We start from the raw sequence: 16,684 nt of genomic DNA on the forward strand, positions 1-16,684 counted from the left end.
GATCGCATTCTGAGAATAGTTTTGAACTCAAAAAAGCTAGCAAATTATGATTCTGAATGTTGCCAGGCGGTCCGGTGGTCCATTTTCCTTATACCTGAACCCCTAAGATATCATGTAAATAGACTGATAAAATGCTTTTAAATCGACTTAAAATTTGGCACGGAAATTTAGTTTAGATGACGATAAAAGTACAATCAACAAAAAGTACAGTCAGCAAAAAAGCTGTATCAAAAATATTTTTTAATGAAATACTGTTTTCTTATTATTAAAATAAAAGTTATCAACTGACTCGGTNATAGATGTCGCTAGCGTCACTGCTTAAGTGGCTAAATAAGAAAAACAAGCTGAGATATGAGGTGCATAGGGGAATTTCATGTCTGTACCGTTGACCATCAGTCGTGTAGCGGTATAGCACGCGGTACGGAATACCGAGGACCTGTATTTTCAATCTACCTATATGAATTTGGTATGGTAGGTAATAAAATCTCATCTCCAAAAAAACAACGCCATTTGGTACACAAATACCTTTATTGCGCAAAATTCGAGACTTATCACTAATCCTCATCCATAGCTTCTACCTTCTTCTTCTTTTTCTTCTTCTTCTTGGCGCTGACGTCCAACTCCTGGGTGGCGTTCAAAGCTTCCTCCATGGCTTCCTTCATGACCTCTATGTTCTTCTTCGGAATGTCACCAGTTTCATAGAACTTGAGGCGATCCTCGACTTGCTGGCGGAGTTTCTCGCCAAATATTGTCGTTTGGGCCTCTGTGGAGAGAATAAGAATTATGTACAAGTGCAGAAGAGAGTTTCAATAACACAAATTAAAAAAACCGGTCAGGTGCGCGTAGTACTCGCGCACCGAGGATTCCGTACAAATTTGTAGGTATAGGTATCTATGAATATCCAGCGTTAGCAGTTTCCTAAGCAAAATATACGCAGTGTGGCGTATTTTAGATTAGATCATTGTCTCAACAATTATTTATTTTAATTTTGGATCTACTTTCAGTAGGAACAAAAGCGAATATATTGAATAACATGACAGTGCTTTGGATCCTTTTTGCTAAACTACGTCCAATATTGATCTTCTCGTGAGTGTCGAAAAGTCCGCTTTTTGCGGGATAAATGGCCGTATCTTATTTTTAAGACAACTAACTTAGAAGTTTGTTTTTTTTACAGCTACAAGGAGCTGTTTAGACTGTAGACCTGAGTAAATGGTTTTAATTTCAACGCGGTATCTCCACGTGTTCCCGATATAAAGGGTTTTGACAGACAGACAGACGCACAACAAAATGATCCTATAAGGGTTACGTTTTTTTACAAGCTTTTATTTAGTTTCACCTGCCCCAATGTTTGTCATCAATCTTGCAAATTAAATTTGATCCACTTCCCGGTTACCTTTAAGTTGAAATACTGCACTAATACAATCTTGCCATTTGATCCACTTCCGTTACCGAGGACGGAACTCTTCAACGTGTCAATTGCGTGACAAGACAATACAATAATCAGGTAGTGACATCCGGCCAGGATCGTCTCCGCAGGACGGAACTCTTCAACGGTTAATAGCATTGACTTGAAAGTTGGTTTGCAATTAAAAATGATTAACCAAAAACTTATTCCTTTTGAGGTTAAGGAACCATAATAATACCAAAATCAAAGTTGTCTCTGGCCCAACAAAGGTTGGGAACAATTAGGCTATGTATTGATATGTTGTAGCATGTTTAAAACATCCAAAGTCCAAACAGGACAAAGCATGTGGATAACAGCATTTAATTTAGCACATCTGTTATTACCGCACGTAGAACAGCTACTATACGATAGATCAAAGTGTGCATATAATAAATAGACCAAAGGGCTGGCAGCTATCTCTCTCAACGATTATTTATGGTTGTTTTTTCTTAATACATATTTATTTTATTCTGTTCTTAGTATTTGTTGTTATAGCGGCCACAAATTTCAACTAACTAAAACAATTTCTTTGTTTACACGTGACCTTATTATACCTAAGTTTAAATATGAACTAATATAAGTATATTTTGCATAAATTTAGCTATCGTAAGGTCGCGGGTGAGCAATGATATTCTTTTAGTTCATTGATATGGACCTCCCGCAAAGTAACGTCTGATTCAATAAATTATTTAAAATTTTAACTATCTACCACGCACGGTTCATGAAATACAGCCTGGTGACAGATGGACGGTTTCCATTTTCTCCCTTTGGGTATGGAGCCCTAAAAAGTAGCTTACCAGAGAAGCAGTCGATCCTGGAAGCGATGGAGCACTTGTTGGCGAGGTAGCGGCTGATGCGGCCTTTGTTCTTCATGCCGGCACGACCGATGAACGTCGAGTGGTACAGCAGACCGTACTTGGGAGTGTTGGAGCGCGTCTTCAGAGCGCGGAACAGGGCTTTCTCCGCACCTGTAACAATGATTATAATACAATACAATGACTCGTTATTGAGCACCAACACATAGTAAGAAATACAGAGAACACAGGTATATAGATATTTTACAAAGCAAGCAATAGGCGGCCCTATCACTTAGCTTTTGATAGGAAATTAAAATGGTCTCTGTAATCTTTTCAGGAGTTGTCATAGTTCAAAACTGGAAAACTCGTTTGTTTGTGCCTAGTTTGTGCAGATATTTGTGGGCATAGATATTTTTGATAGTTGTCTCTTATTTGCCTACATATACATATTTGACTGAAATTGTACACATATTTATGGAGAACTACGGCTTGCGCCCTCTAATTCTGAGAGGATGTCCAGATTGACCAGCAGTGGGGTGTATATGTTTATACTTAAACTAAAGATATTATTGAAGAATACCCAGGATCTGCAGCGTGGAGGCCGGATACTTGGCGAGACTGGTGAGAGAGCCCGCCTTGGAGATGAGCCGCGCGCCCACCTGGTCCCCGATCAGGGTGGTCAGGTTCGGAGCCACCGAAGTCATCTTTGTGTGAAGATATTCCGCTATCTGTTTCCTGTTGGGGTAATGTTGGTTTTAATTCTAAAAGGGGGTAGGGGGAACTTTGCTTAACTTACAGATCTGTTCACTCATGAAGGCGCGTCCCTCCACAGCTAATTATCAATGTGCATGAGTAAACCTCGTGCTTACACGTTTTCTTAGTCTCAGTGTGCGTTACTGACGGTACGCTTGCGACTGAGGACACGTTCGAGCTACGCACACAGAGACTTGTTGGATGGATATGTTTACAACTACAATTATAAAATGTGGAGGGGCGCTCCTTCGTGTGTGAACAGATCTGTACTTGTGATGTAAATGGGGTCTAGTGCCTAGTGGTTTGACCTAATGATCTCTCAAGCAAAGGATAGTGGGTTGAAACCTGGGCTCGCATCTCTGGGGTCTTCAATATTCATGTGCGAAATTAAACTGGACCCGCGAAGTAACTACGGCCCAAGTCCTTCTAAGAGGTGGCCAGCAGTGGGATGACAGGCTGTGATGAATGACGATGTTGATGAAACTTATGTTGCAAGAAAAAATAGCTTACCTGTAGTCACTGAGTTTGACCACTCTAACAGCGAACATCTGTATATTTATCAAGTCGACAGGCGAAATATCCATGCCCATGGACATTTTCGAGGCATCAATTATAGCTTGGGCCTTCTCCGAGTCCCCCGAGGATCTCTGTGAGGGGCTCCACTGACTCCTCCGTCAACGATTTACGGTCCTTGATGTATTCTGCACATTTTGTGTAGAGATAGTTCTCTGGCACGATTGCTACAAGCTCCGGGAAGTGGTAGGAGTACCACTCTCTGCGAAAAACAGTTGATTAGTACTGATATTCATATTATATTAAATAGGAATACATTTTTTAATGAAATTATCTTATACTTCCATTTTCTGTTTTCACTAGAGATGCGCTGAGCGAGGATTGATTAATGAAGCGTTTCTTTTGGTTTATGACAACCGGATGGCCAAGCAGTTATAGAACCTGACTACGAAGCTTGAGGTTTGACCGCTTTCAGAAGAAGCGACGCGAATTTACAGATTCATTGGACAGGCCCTTGCATTCAGGGACGTGGTTTCATTGCAAGGGAGAGCGTAACATCTGTCTGTAGTGTGGTGTATATATCTAAGACTCCCCATGAGGCTGACATAGTCACATTTGGTGTGCTACAGCCTTGTTAAAATATAGAAAAAAAAACTCTGGGGAAACACCACCTAACATGCACTGGAATACAAGCAGGCCAGAACTAAAGAAACAAAAAAAATACCTGATCCGCATTGAGAAAGTATTAACATCCTTGTCCAACTGGTCCAGCAGTGCTATAGACTGTATGATCATGTTGTCAACTCGGTGCACGTTGAACTTGACCCGGGCTCGCGAGTATGAGTGGCCGAGCCCCAGCTGGGCCACACTGCAGGCCTTCGGAGTCAGCCCTTTGATGAGCGCGTGGAAGTGATGGCGGATGCCTGATGGGAAAACAAAAGGTTTTTAATACTAAAGATTGGATAATTTATTGAATCAGGTGCTAGCTACTTAGCGGAGGTCAATATTAATGAACTATAAACAATTCCCTCAGGAACTGTGCATTTTTCCGGGATAAAAAGTAGGGGAGCCTATGTCACTCTCTGGCCCATAAACTATCTCTATGCCAAAAATCACGTTGATCCGTCGCTCCGTTTCGACGTGAACGCAATCATTACTTTGCTCACCCACAACCTTACAATACCCAAATACGACTATCACCACCAACCACCACCAACTACATTGACGTGTATTGAACTCAGCCAGAGTTCATCATCAAAGTAACACAACCATTGATGAACTGTATGTAACTGTACTCCCCCCTCATCTTTGGATATTTCATGATATTTTCAGAACTTTACATCCAGAGACTTGGTTTTGGTACAAAGGAGATAGGAACACGTATCTGAAGCACCCCTTAAGGCTGACATAGTCACATTTGGTGTACTACAGCCTCAATAAAATGTAAAATAATAGTACATTACTGTAGAGACCAGGAAGTAGGGGGTTGCCGGCCAAGCAGATATAGACATGGGGATGCGAGGCTAGCAACCCCGCGTTCCGGCCGAGGCTTGTATAGTGCTTTTCTCAAACATGACATGAAATAATAAAAAAAAAAACAACAAATGAAGCTGGCGGGACGCTAGTCTCGTCGCCATGTTATGTGGCTGGTGGCGCGGCGGCTGCAGGCGGTGGTGCTGGCGGCGGGCGCGTGCCGTGCCGCAGCTCGCGTTGAAATAAAAGATGGTCGCATTGTCGGCCGAGGGCGGGAAATTTGTATGAAATCTCTTTGCAGGCCGCTAGAGTGACCGCGCGCCGGCAGCCGAGCCGCAGCGCCTGCAGCGCGATACTTCCCGGCCTATTCATGTCATGTTTGAGAAAATTATTTTATTTTTATAAAAAACAATAGTGCACCTCGGAGTAGTTCGGGAACAGCGCCAATGTGAGAGCATGGTATCTCAAGAGCCTCCCCAATGGCAGCAGCCAGCTTAGGGTCGGCAACACCGAGCGTGCACTTCCCGCGCTTCTTACGCTTCGGAAGGGCTCCCTCCAGAAAGAGGTTCAAGTCTTCAGGAATGATACCTGAAAGGGAAGTTTGTATGTATTTTAAAATTGTGACAGGATTAAAACTACCTCATTGAATATCTTGCTTTATTCTTCTCAACAGAGGTTTTCTGAACTGGTGGTAGATTTTTTGACATTGGTCTACCATACCAATTTCAAAAAATTTACCACCATTCTGCTTGTTATAGCCAAAATTGAATAAAGATATTTTGACTTTGACTACAATTATGTTTAGTTTTGACAACTTGTATTGTTAGAATATCTTTTTTTTTTTAGCAATTCCATAGTTATGATGGAAACAGCCAAAAAATAATCCATGGTAAGTGGTTTGACCTAAAGTAGAGCATTGTGGGTTGAATTCTAGGTATGGAATTTATCGAAATTTATGTATGATGTTACATTTCATATTTACTACTAGTATATGGTGAAGGAAAACCTCTTGAGGAAACCTGCACAAACCTGTGAATCAATTCAATAGTTTGTGAGAAGTTCTTAATATGCACTGGGCCTGCATGGAAAGCAAGCAAGCAGTGGGTTTTAATATACTGTAATTCCATATGTTATATAATAAAATCCCACCAAGATTTGACAAGCAAAGAAATTGATAGAAGGTTAGGTAATGCATGTAAAACTTACTGGTCATTCAAAGAAATCATGAAAAACACGAAAACTAGCATAAAGCTTAAACTTTAACTTTAATATATGTATACTACCAATAATCACCTATGGCTGTCAAACTTGGGCACTAACAAAAGCACATTTTTAAACTGGAAATTGGCCAAAGAGCCATGGAGAGAAGTATGATGCACAAGAGACGAATAGACAAAATAAGAAATGAAGAATTGCAATCCAAAACAGGGTTGATAGATGTGACTCATAAAAGTAAAAAAAGCTAAATGGAAGTGGGCCGGGCAAGTCATGCGAGGTCCAGATAAATGGAGTAAACTTGTAACCGCATGGTATCCAAGAGATGGGATAAGGATCAAGGGAAGGCAATTTCGTCACTGGGAAGACGAAATAGCCGGAGCAGCTGGCAGAACATGGGCAAAAGTAGCTGCATGCGCGAGGGATTGGAGAATGCTGGGGGAGGCCTTTGCCAACAGGCACACAGATGCTGAAGATTGAATGAGAAAAAAAAACTGTTATGTATTATGATTTAAGTATTTTGTACTTGCATCTGAATTCTTACAATACAATACAATTACTCTTTATTGTACACCAGAAATAATAATAATAAAAAAAACATATGTTGAAAAGAGAGGACCTTTAAGCCCTGTTTAGACCTGCAATAAAAATTGTGCAAGTTGCATTACATTGCGACGCCGTAAAGTGAATGAACTGTCAAGAAACGCAAGCTGCAGTATTTTGGTCACATAATGTGCAATGATAAATACAACCTGCTCCAACTCATCATGCAAGGGAAAATCCAAGGAAAGCGACCGCCCGGAAGAAGGCGTACTTTGTGGCTTAAAAATCTTATGGTTCAACCTTAGCACAAGATCCCTGCTCCAAGCTGCTGTATGGAAGATAAGGATAGCACTAATGATAGTCGACCTGCGGTAGGAGATGGCACCTAAAGAAGAAGAAAGTGAACGAATTTGACGTGGTCAATCCAGCATCTCAATGTAATGCAACTTGCATGATTTTTCTCTCAGGTCTAAACTGCTCTAAATAAGCTGACCTGTTATTGGCCCCTGAGGCCAAAGGTGTATCTTACCGGTTCAGTAATAGCCTATTATAGAATAGAATAGAATTTATTTATTGTCAAACTGTGTACAAAAGATGACATAATATTATAGTTCCAACAGTTACCCAACCAATTCACTCTAGCTTTAAAGTCCTAGGTTGTAATTATCCAGAAATACAGATGATTCAAAATTACATGCATTTATGTGCTAAAATATGTACTTGTCAACTCTTCAAATATACCACACACTGTGGAGGTAACAAGTTTCGTGGTATATAATTTCCCAAATGCTAGAAAAAAAACATATTTTTGCATTTTTAGTTAACTGTATCACAGTGCACAAGATTTAAATTAGTAATGTATAGTGTAATAGAAGCATGATAAAAACAATACATGACGACTAACCTTCTGATATCGCATTGATATTTTCGAGGGCAGTAATCGCAGATTTGAACGGCTGGAATGCGACCAGTGTCACTACCGAATTAAAACGCTGCAGATCCGTCACAGACTCCTCTACTTGCGGCAGAAAAGCCGCCAGCTCTTCGAATTCAGCGACTTGAAAAAGGGCGAACCCCGCGCTGTGTTCGTAAAGAACATAAAGCTTGCTCTGTGAATAAAAACTTACATGTTACTTTAATTCAAAACTGATGTAGCTTAATAGTTTATAAGTGAGATCACACACCATTTTGACTTGTTTAAAACTGTATTTTTATTTAGTTCACCACATTGTTTCAGTAAAAATACAAACACGCGTGTTTTCACCGCGTACGGAAGAACAATTGAGAAGTGAGGTTAGGATGTTACATTACATTTTACGTAAAGTTTAAACAAAAATTAGCGTGTCAAATTTGTTACCAAAGCTAGTATAATATATATAAGAGCTTGATTTAATAATTGCCACTGGTTTTTATTTTTTTCGACTATTATCTACATTGATAAAATTATTCTAATCTGTATTTAATTATTTTATTTTTGCTTTCCATTTCATTTACCGTGCCAACAGTTTCAACTGCGTATATTGGAACAGAAATCGTTCAGAAATGATAATAAAAAAAGTGTTGAGTATGCGTTGTCAAAAAGTCGGACTGACGTTTCGATCCGATCACAAATCACACAGGCAGGGCTGGCTACTACCAAACTCGGAACTAGAAGTTTGTGTCGTGCGGTCTCTCTGATACTTATACTGTTTAATACGAGAGCGAGAGGGACGGTGCGACACGAACTTTGAGTTTCTAGTTTCGTAGTAGCCCTACAGGACCGCCGACCGCATCACGCTGAATCACGCAGCAAAACGAAGCGATTGATTACAAGTCTAAGATCCGACTTTGAAAACTGCTTCATCCATCTGCTTAATGGATGAAAGGATTCTATCTCAAATTTAGTATGTTAAAAAATTTATCGCGAGCGGGTTGGTTAAAAAATTCCTGCTCATACTATAATACTTAATAATAATAAACATTTTAATTCTAACATGATCTTATAACATTTGCATTTTGACGATGGTAGGAGATTGAATTAAACAAAAAATAATTTATTTATTTCTATAATTATCATGAGTCTCAAAAATGATATACCAGATTAGTTTCGTGAAAAATGCGTGGACAGCTTTCGCTGGCCGAATCTAGTACACAAAAACACAAAAACAATGTTTTGAAAATCAAAGAGATTTATATTAAAAACAAAAATTTTAATAATTATAATACATTGTTTATGAATTTACCAAAAAGCGTTTCACTTGATTCTTAGTAATCACTGCTATTTGAATTTGTCCACCGGACAAACAATCTCGGGTCACTGCCAGCGCCAAGGTCTTTGATACGAACTCTTCCGCGCGTATTTTACTCATATTTACAGTGAAATGGGCATCGATGTAACCGTACACATAAGGACTTCCTGATCCTTGAGCAGATACAGGTTCCCGTTTTATCATGCCTCCCGACGATATCACATAAACCTGCCCTCCGCAAATGTTATCATATCCAACAACAACAATTTCTGTGTTGATACTATCTCTATTATTATAACAAAGTGCACGAAAGATTGCCGCCACAGTAAGCACCGTCACTTCACCTAAATTAATTTTTAGCACTTGAAGCTGAAATACTGCATTATCGATAATTGATTGAATTTCTGCTGCAGAACCTGTACCACTGCAGTAAATGAAGTCGTCGATCTTTATTAACTTGTCGGCTGCTCGGTTGTTAATATAATTTCGTGTAGTCATCTGAGAATCTGTTCCAATAATCACTCCACCTTTAAATTCGCAGGCTATTATCGATGTACCGCTCTTCTCAGGGACAGTGGCTTCACCAAACACGTTATTATTAGTTACCGGGGTTACAAGTGAAGACATTTTGGTTTTACTCCACAGTTATGATTTTCAATTTGGAGACCGGTCTTGTTCACGCTTCATACAAATTTTATGAAAGTCACTCCCTTCAAGACATTAGAAAATATTTCGATTTAGTAGAGCCCGAGTAGCATAGCATAGCATTGCATTGGTCCATCCAACATTGGTCCTTGACTTGATATATGAAAAAAAAATGGTTTCTAAACGAGATGTCGAGTTCAAGTAGTTTCAAACAGTGAAATATAATAAATACTTGATTAAACAAAAAAAAACAATTGCTCAATTAAATTATAGTAAATAATATAATATTAAATTTATTTATCCGAATAAAATGGTCCAGCACTGCGGGGCTACTACAAAACGAAAAATCGAAGTTCGTATCGCACCGTCAATTTCACTCGCGTAATGAATGGCATAAGGCCCTATGGCCTGTAGGGCTACTACGAAACTCGACTCGAAGTTCCTATCGTACCGTCCCTCTCGCTCTCGTATTAAATAGTTTAAGTGTCAGAGGGACCGCACGACATTTTTGTTTCGTACTAGCCCTGCTGCTAATTGATTGCATTTTATTTTAAACTGCATGACTAGCTCGACAGGCAGGGATTGCGCTACGGACTTCATCTAAACAAGGATGTCTGTGGATTGCGCAACGCAAGCTATCCAGATTTAGTCTTCTCAAACACGCTTTTTAACGGTCACTTTGACATTTCATTTGAAAATAAGGTTTGCTTGCGTCTCGCTCGCTCGGTTGCTTGTGTGACACTGTGTGAATTCATATTTTATGATCGAACATAAAAATAATTCCGCGAGTGCATTATTTAAGCAATGAATAATGATAATTAATTAATTTTAATGGTGATAGATAGTGATAATTTCGGATAATAATCGGTCAACATGGCAATATCAGCTCAACGCGATCTTGTCAGCTCCATGAAAACAGAAACATTCCTAAATGTTTCTATCATTAACAAGTTTTACTCATTGCCTCCGGAACTTAGGCAATTCAACAAAGATGCCTTGGAGAAGCTTACACAAAACGTATTCAACCCTCTTTCATATTATTTAGTGTCAATTGTGGACCCAGAAAAGGCGGCAGCGCTTTCATGGCCACTATATGATACCAAAACTGAAAGAACTTATCGAAATGAACTTTCTGCTTTTATAGCTGATTACAGCGGTAAAGGACTGCTTTCTCCTGTGATGTCATCATATTTAGTTAACCCAGCATGCTATAAAGTAACTGTTTTCATGTTCCAACTATCTCAGTTGGCTGTACAGAAAATTCTCAAGTCTAAAATGAAAAGAGATCACCAAAAAAAGCTATACTGTGAAATGAAGGAAAAATACAAGTCAGTTATTCAAGACCCAGGGTTTGTAGAGACTGTTGAAAGAGAAAATGAAGTTATGTTAAAAAAATTGGCAAATTATTTACAGAAGAGAAAGAAATATGAGAAAATAGCTAAGTTATTTGGTGATAGAATTAGATCTATGGGGGATAAATTGTTGAAGTTAAAAGCTCAGGAGTACATAGACAGCTTGGTGGATAGTTTTGTGGATGATTCATTGGACGAAGCTACGAAGTTAAGTATACTAGAAATAAAAAATGTAAACAAACCAGCTCCGTTTTTTGATGCTTGGCTAGAAGACATCGATTTAGAACTAGGCATGTTAGAATCAGAATGGGAAAGCAAAATGTCTTCGATGGTAAAATCTGCAACAAAAACCATGGAGTTGACCAAAGAATTAATAGAAAGGCAAACTGGTGAAGCGGACAAAAGTTCCTACATGGTAGAATATAACCATGTTACTGATGAAATTTGCACAAAAGATTTGCAAGATAAAGTGAACAGTCAGCAGAAATATATTCTTAAAAACATAGTAAAACATGAGAGATTGAGTTTCCCGAACCTGATACGGGGCTACATAGTGGCTGTGAGTTACATATTGAAGAACAAGCAGATTGGTGATGGGGTGTATCAATTCAATGAGTATCTTCAGCATGGCAACAAAAGCTACTCGGAAATGGTTATGGCCATGAAAAACCTGATGGAGAGAGTTGGCAATGCAGAGTCCAGGCTGGAGGTAATTTTTTTTTTAAATCTTTTTTGGGATCTAGGCACACTTTAGTGCCTACAGATTACTGGCTAATTATAATGAAAAATACATTATGCAGTCTTTGCGCCAGATCCAGACTGGTCAAAAATGTTAATTAAAAAAAAAACTTGACTCATATCATCTGTAGCTCTCAATCTTGATGCTGGCAAAATTGTCCAATTGGACAGAAGCCATTTAGTTTTATTAAAAATAAAATGTTAAATTGAAATTGTTGATTTTGCTTGAAATAATGGATCAATTGTTACAATACCTACTTCATAGTTTTGTTTCAAAAGCCCTACTAATTTAGTAGCATTTGTAGTTGTGCTTGTCCAGAGACTAAGAACGCAAACGCAAAACACATTCAAACTAGCAATTGAAATCAATATATCTAAACTTGTATTTGCTCTGATTTAGCAGACAATAGAAATTATCAATAAATGAGACAATCCACTCTCTGTCAGAAAGTCAAGGAAGCTCAAGGACGTCAGGGAAGCTGAAGTTTCCACTGCACACTTTACTAGTAAATGTAGGATTACGTATCCATCTGTATAAAATACTAATAGTATTTTTTCTTTTTTTTTCAGCCATCCATTGTTTCTTTCAACCAGTCAATATCAATAAAAGAGGTTCCTGAAATCCCACCGCTGCCTGACCTCTCAGACCTTTCAATGAAACGGGACCCACAAGTCTACTTTGATACCTTCACACCTCTTGGTTTACCTAAGAACCGGTTCAACTTACGAAAAACCAATACTGGCACTGCATCATTCCTCAAACCACAGAACCGATCTCTAATGCACCAAATCCCAAGAGATGACTTTCTGAAAAACTTTGCATCAGGACCATTTTTCGAAAGACAAAATTCGAACCCTAATGCCTGCAACTTGTCTATAATCTCCCAAGTGCACGCGCGGAGTAACGAAACTATAGCAGAATGCTCTTCAGGCTTCACCAAGCAACAAATACAGAGACTACTTTCGACGCACAAAAAATCAAGCAGCACAAAGAAACATAAATTCAAACTCGACAGACCACAAATACACGTAAAGAAAGGTCTGTTTAATATTTCTAACACTTCCAGTGAAAATGGTATAGTTCGTTGTCATTCATCACCAAACCTACTTGAAATCAAAGAGAAGCAATTCACCCAAAGGCGGAGAAAGCTATCTATCATGCAAGAAGGAAGCCCCTCGCTTGTTGAAGTGTCAGGAATCATGTCTTTGGAACAAAAACATACACCATTAAGCTTAGACAGAAGTCCTATGAACAATACCGCAGTGCCTATACCTGGGATAGTGATTACTCCCAGTAAAGAAAGCAATTTCACAAAGAACACTGCTGTTGAAAATGGAGACTCTAGTGTAACATCACTAGGGCCAAAGAAATCTATTGATGCAGAGGAGGATACATCTAACATTACACCAAAGAGTAGAATCCCTGTGCCTGTTAAAAAAACAAGTTCTATAGAAAAAATAATCAACAGATTTAAAAGAGTTCGCGCTAATGTGGTAGCAATGGAAGATGATGTAAATATAAAAACTATTGTTGAAGAAAAGGAAAATTTTAACGCTGTTAATGTTGATGTGTTTACAGCAAATAAGATATTATTGCCTGACTTGTTAAGTCCGAGTTGTAGTATGTTTACCTTTAAAGCTAGTGAGTTTTTAGATCCAATAAGTAATGATGTTGAGACTGAAGTTAGAAAACCAAGAGAAAGTCTGGGCACTGCCCTTGGTGTTGACAACACTTTTTTGGATCAATTTGATCTTATCGACTGATTTACGCTTTATGTTGTATTGTTTACTGTTTATACTGTTTTTTTGAGATGGTAGATTGGCTTTAGCTAATAGAATATGTGCATTCTATGATTAGAAAGACACATTTGTACAGTAGCGTCCTTCTAGTGACGATTATGCATTTGTAGATAGAATATTATGCATTTGTTCATAGATTTTGATAGAAACACTGGCTTTACCACAATATTAAATAAGTCTTAGATATGACTAAAATTACAGTTTTCTATGTATGTACACGTAAACTAGTTTGCTAAAGTCAAGGTCGGTTTTCTTTTTCCTTCTCGAATCTTCAGGAAAATGAAAGAAACTGACGAGTCCCTAGCGACATTGGGGCTGCATTTCTACCAGAGATGTGAGAGGAATGTGTTTGTCATGAACCAATAGAATTGCTTCATTTACCTATCTTCGCACAGCATCGGTCTAGTGGAAACAGTTGAGCAAAGCGAAGATAGGTAAATTAGGTGTTTCTATTGGTTCATATTCATGAGAAACACGTCTCTGGTGCGCCTAATATGTCGCCATGTGATATTTTAGAGCGGCCAAAGTGATCAACAATATTGATGCATGAACCCCAACACATAGGGGCTACCCGAGGTTTTCATCGATTTTTGACAAGTTTTGAATCGTATCCTACTTTTGCACTACAGATAGAATTATAAGTCAAACGGCTATTGATTCTCCAATCTTTTATCTCCATTTTTGTCTACCGGATTTTGAAAAAAATTAATACTTAATTTTGTATGATTTTTTAAACATTGTCTGAAAAAAAAAAACACTTATTTCGTACCTCTATTGACGTGAAAGATCTAACATATACGAAATCTACATATTTGGATTCGTCTTTGACGTCTCTAAAAACTGGTCGAGGGTTTTTATTTGAAACTAATTAACACAAAAGTTATGGCCAGAAAACCAGTTTTTTGGCCTGAAATTGTTCAACTTTGATGGCAAATGAATCTCGAAAACAATGAACTTTGAAGTAAATATGGGATACTATATTGCTTAAAGCCATTGTTTTAAATATAATAAGTTACAAAAATCATTAGAAAACTAAGGAATTCAGATCAAAGGTCATTGGGGCATGGGAGCCCCTTAATAATAGAGTGCATTTGCCCATATTTTTGACCACCTTTGCCGCTCCGAAATATCTGAGGGTAACTGTTCATCGGTATTCTAAGTTTTATGGTAATGTGGAGACTATTTGTTTATAATTTATGAATAACATTAGGTATACTTTATATTTCAGCCACACTCGAGTTCTCAATATTTAACCAAATGCGATTGTCAATATTTTTTAAAATAGAGAAAATTATGCATCGGCTTATTGGAGGTCTCGGAGTGTGCACTGTTGCTACTTGCACTGCCTTTTTGTTTTGCTATTTTAGCTATAGCCGAATAAAACAAAAAAAAGATTGTTAATTACCGAGTTGAAAAGTTTAAAAAAATTCGTCGACGTCCGTTTTGAATGTTTGCTGAATGGCAACGAAATAAAAATGTATTTTGCTTAACGTTACAATTATCTAAAAAAATATTAATTTAACACAGACCGAAGATTTTTTGACAGAATTCTGTACTTTCTTTGATATATACTTTCTATTATATTTCAAAGAGTAATAAAAAACTATACGGCATATTTCAGTCATTGCTTAGGATAGTTGAGCTAAATACCTACTAAATAAAAAGAAACAAGAGTTTTTAAACACGTAACTGAGAGAACTTAGATATATTTAGTTGAAAAGTTTTGACTAAATGCACCTTGTTCTAAAAACTGAATATTTGTCTCAGTTTCGTCTTTAATAATGGTGAAAATGTTTCTCCAAATATATCTACTAGTGTACTGTAAATAACAATGAAATATGTATAGCAAACGCTTTAATTATATCTTACATTATTAATTATAATGCATTTGTTTTTTTTTAAGTTATACCTAAATGTTTAACCTCTTCACCGCCACAAAACCAACGAAGTGACGTGCTCTGTACGCCACAGAAAAGCCAGCGACAAATCAAATTGATTAATTCCATTGCAGAAGGGTTAATTCCGAGTTGAATGTTGGTCATGTATAGATGAGCGTGGCGTGTGAGGCATTCCATTGGCTGTCACGACTGGATGACTGGCGGTGAAGAGGTTAATACTTACTACAGATGTGTATCAGTGGCGTGCCGCCCTAATATAATAATTAATAACTTAATTCACACCGAATTGCCACATTTTCTATGTAGCTAACCATATACAATTACTTTGCTCACCCACACGACCTTACGATAGTTTTACGGTCTATGCAACAAATGTGTATTCATGTAGCTCCTCCGCCTCCACGCTGGAACACAAACATCACACAAACCCAACCAACACACTACGATGACGCGTTTCGAACTCAACCAGAGGTCATCATCAGAACGAGCGAAGTGTGATGGTGGTGATGGTTGGGTTTGTATGTGTGTGTGAGAGTGCTGCATGAACACACATTTGTGTCGTAGAACAAAGTAATTGTTTATAGTGAATTGATATGGGCCTCCGTAAAGCAACGCCTGATTCATTGAACTTTTTATGTAAGGTCAGCAAATGATGCCAAAGAATGGCACAGGTTGTGTGTGTACACTAACTTTGCGAGGCGTTGTATACCCTATTCGTTTTCTTTTCCACTTTTGCGGACTGAATGCTTCCCATTGAGACTGAATCGCATAGAGTTGTAACTACCCATCAGAATGCTTGCATAAACTATTACCGGTATGACGAAAAATATAATTTTATTTAGTCAGTATATTTTATGATTATTACACTCGGTGGCCTATGCCACTGACTATTATAGTCCCACGATAAAAGTAGAGAATGAATAATGAAATAAATTAATGTCATATTCATTCATTTTACGCCAAAATTATTACATAAAACGTAATCTGTTCGCCGACAGTTGATAAAACAAAATTATGAACTGTACAAAACACGCGAACATCATAACGATACAATTGAAGCCCATATTACAACAATGGTAATATTACCATCGCGTCCGCCCGCTCGCCCGGGTGTTTGACAAGAACTGAATGCTTGGTGCCACGAAACTCGATTCGCGCGGTGAAAAGCAACATTTAATTTTTACTTTTTCCGTGGAAAATAGTAACTTAAAAATATATAAGAATATACCTACCTAATGCAGTGTTTAGACTGTGTGTGTATTTATGTATGTTAATTTCCTCTGTG

The 16,684-nt window shown here is 38.1% G+C and overlaps 2 protein-coding genes across 2 annotated transcripts; one reads left to right on the plus strand and one right to left on the minus strand.

The window, feature by feature from the left end:
• Positions 1 to 509: 509 nt before the first annotated feature.
• On the minus strand, positions 510 to 8,033 carry Nop56 (Nop56 ribonucleoprotein). The gene is given in 9 exon segments (XM_074107077.1): positions 510 to 763; positions 2,242 to 2,412; positions 2,822 to 2,976; positions 3,505 to 3,632; positions 3,634 to 3,769; positions 4,232 to 4,430; positions 5,401 to 5,568; positions 7,643 to 7,847; positions 7,923 to 8,033. Coding segments are annotated over 9 exon segments (1,374 nt in total). The 5' UTR covers positions 7,926 to 8,033; the 3' UTR covers positions 510 to 554.
• Positions 8,034 to 10,300: 2,267 nt separating this feature from the next.
• Positions 10,301 to 16,185, plus strand: LOC141442255 (uncharacterized). Its single transcript, XM_074107192.1, has 2 exons — positions 10,301 to 11,672; positions 12,272 to 16,185. Exons 1-2 carry the CDS (start codon positions 10,485 to 10,487, stop codon positions 13,463 to 13,465), a joined length of 2,382 nt encoding a protein of 793 aa, XP_073963293.1. The 5' UTR covers positions 10,301 to 10,484; the 3' UTR covers positions 13,466 to 16,185.
• Positions 16,186 to 16,684: the final 499 nt, after the last annotated feature.

The sequence above is a fragment of the Choristoneura fumiferana genome, chromosome 25 (assembly GCF_025370935.1).
Source record: "Choristoneura fumiferana chromosome 25, NRCan_CFum_1, whole genome shotgun sequence".
Taxonomy (NCBI): domain Eukaryota; kingdom Metazoa; phylum Arthropoda; class Insecta; order Lepidoptera; family Tortricidae; genus Choristoneura; species Choristoneura fumiferana.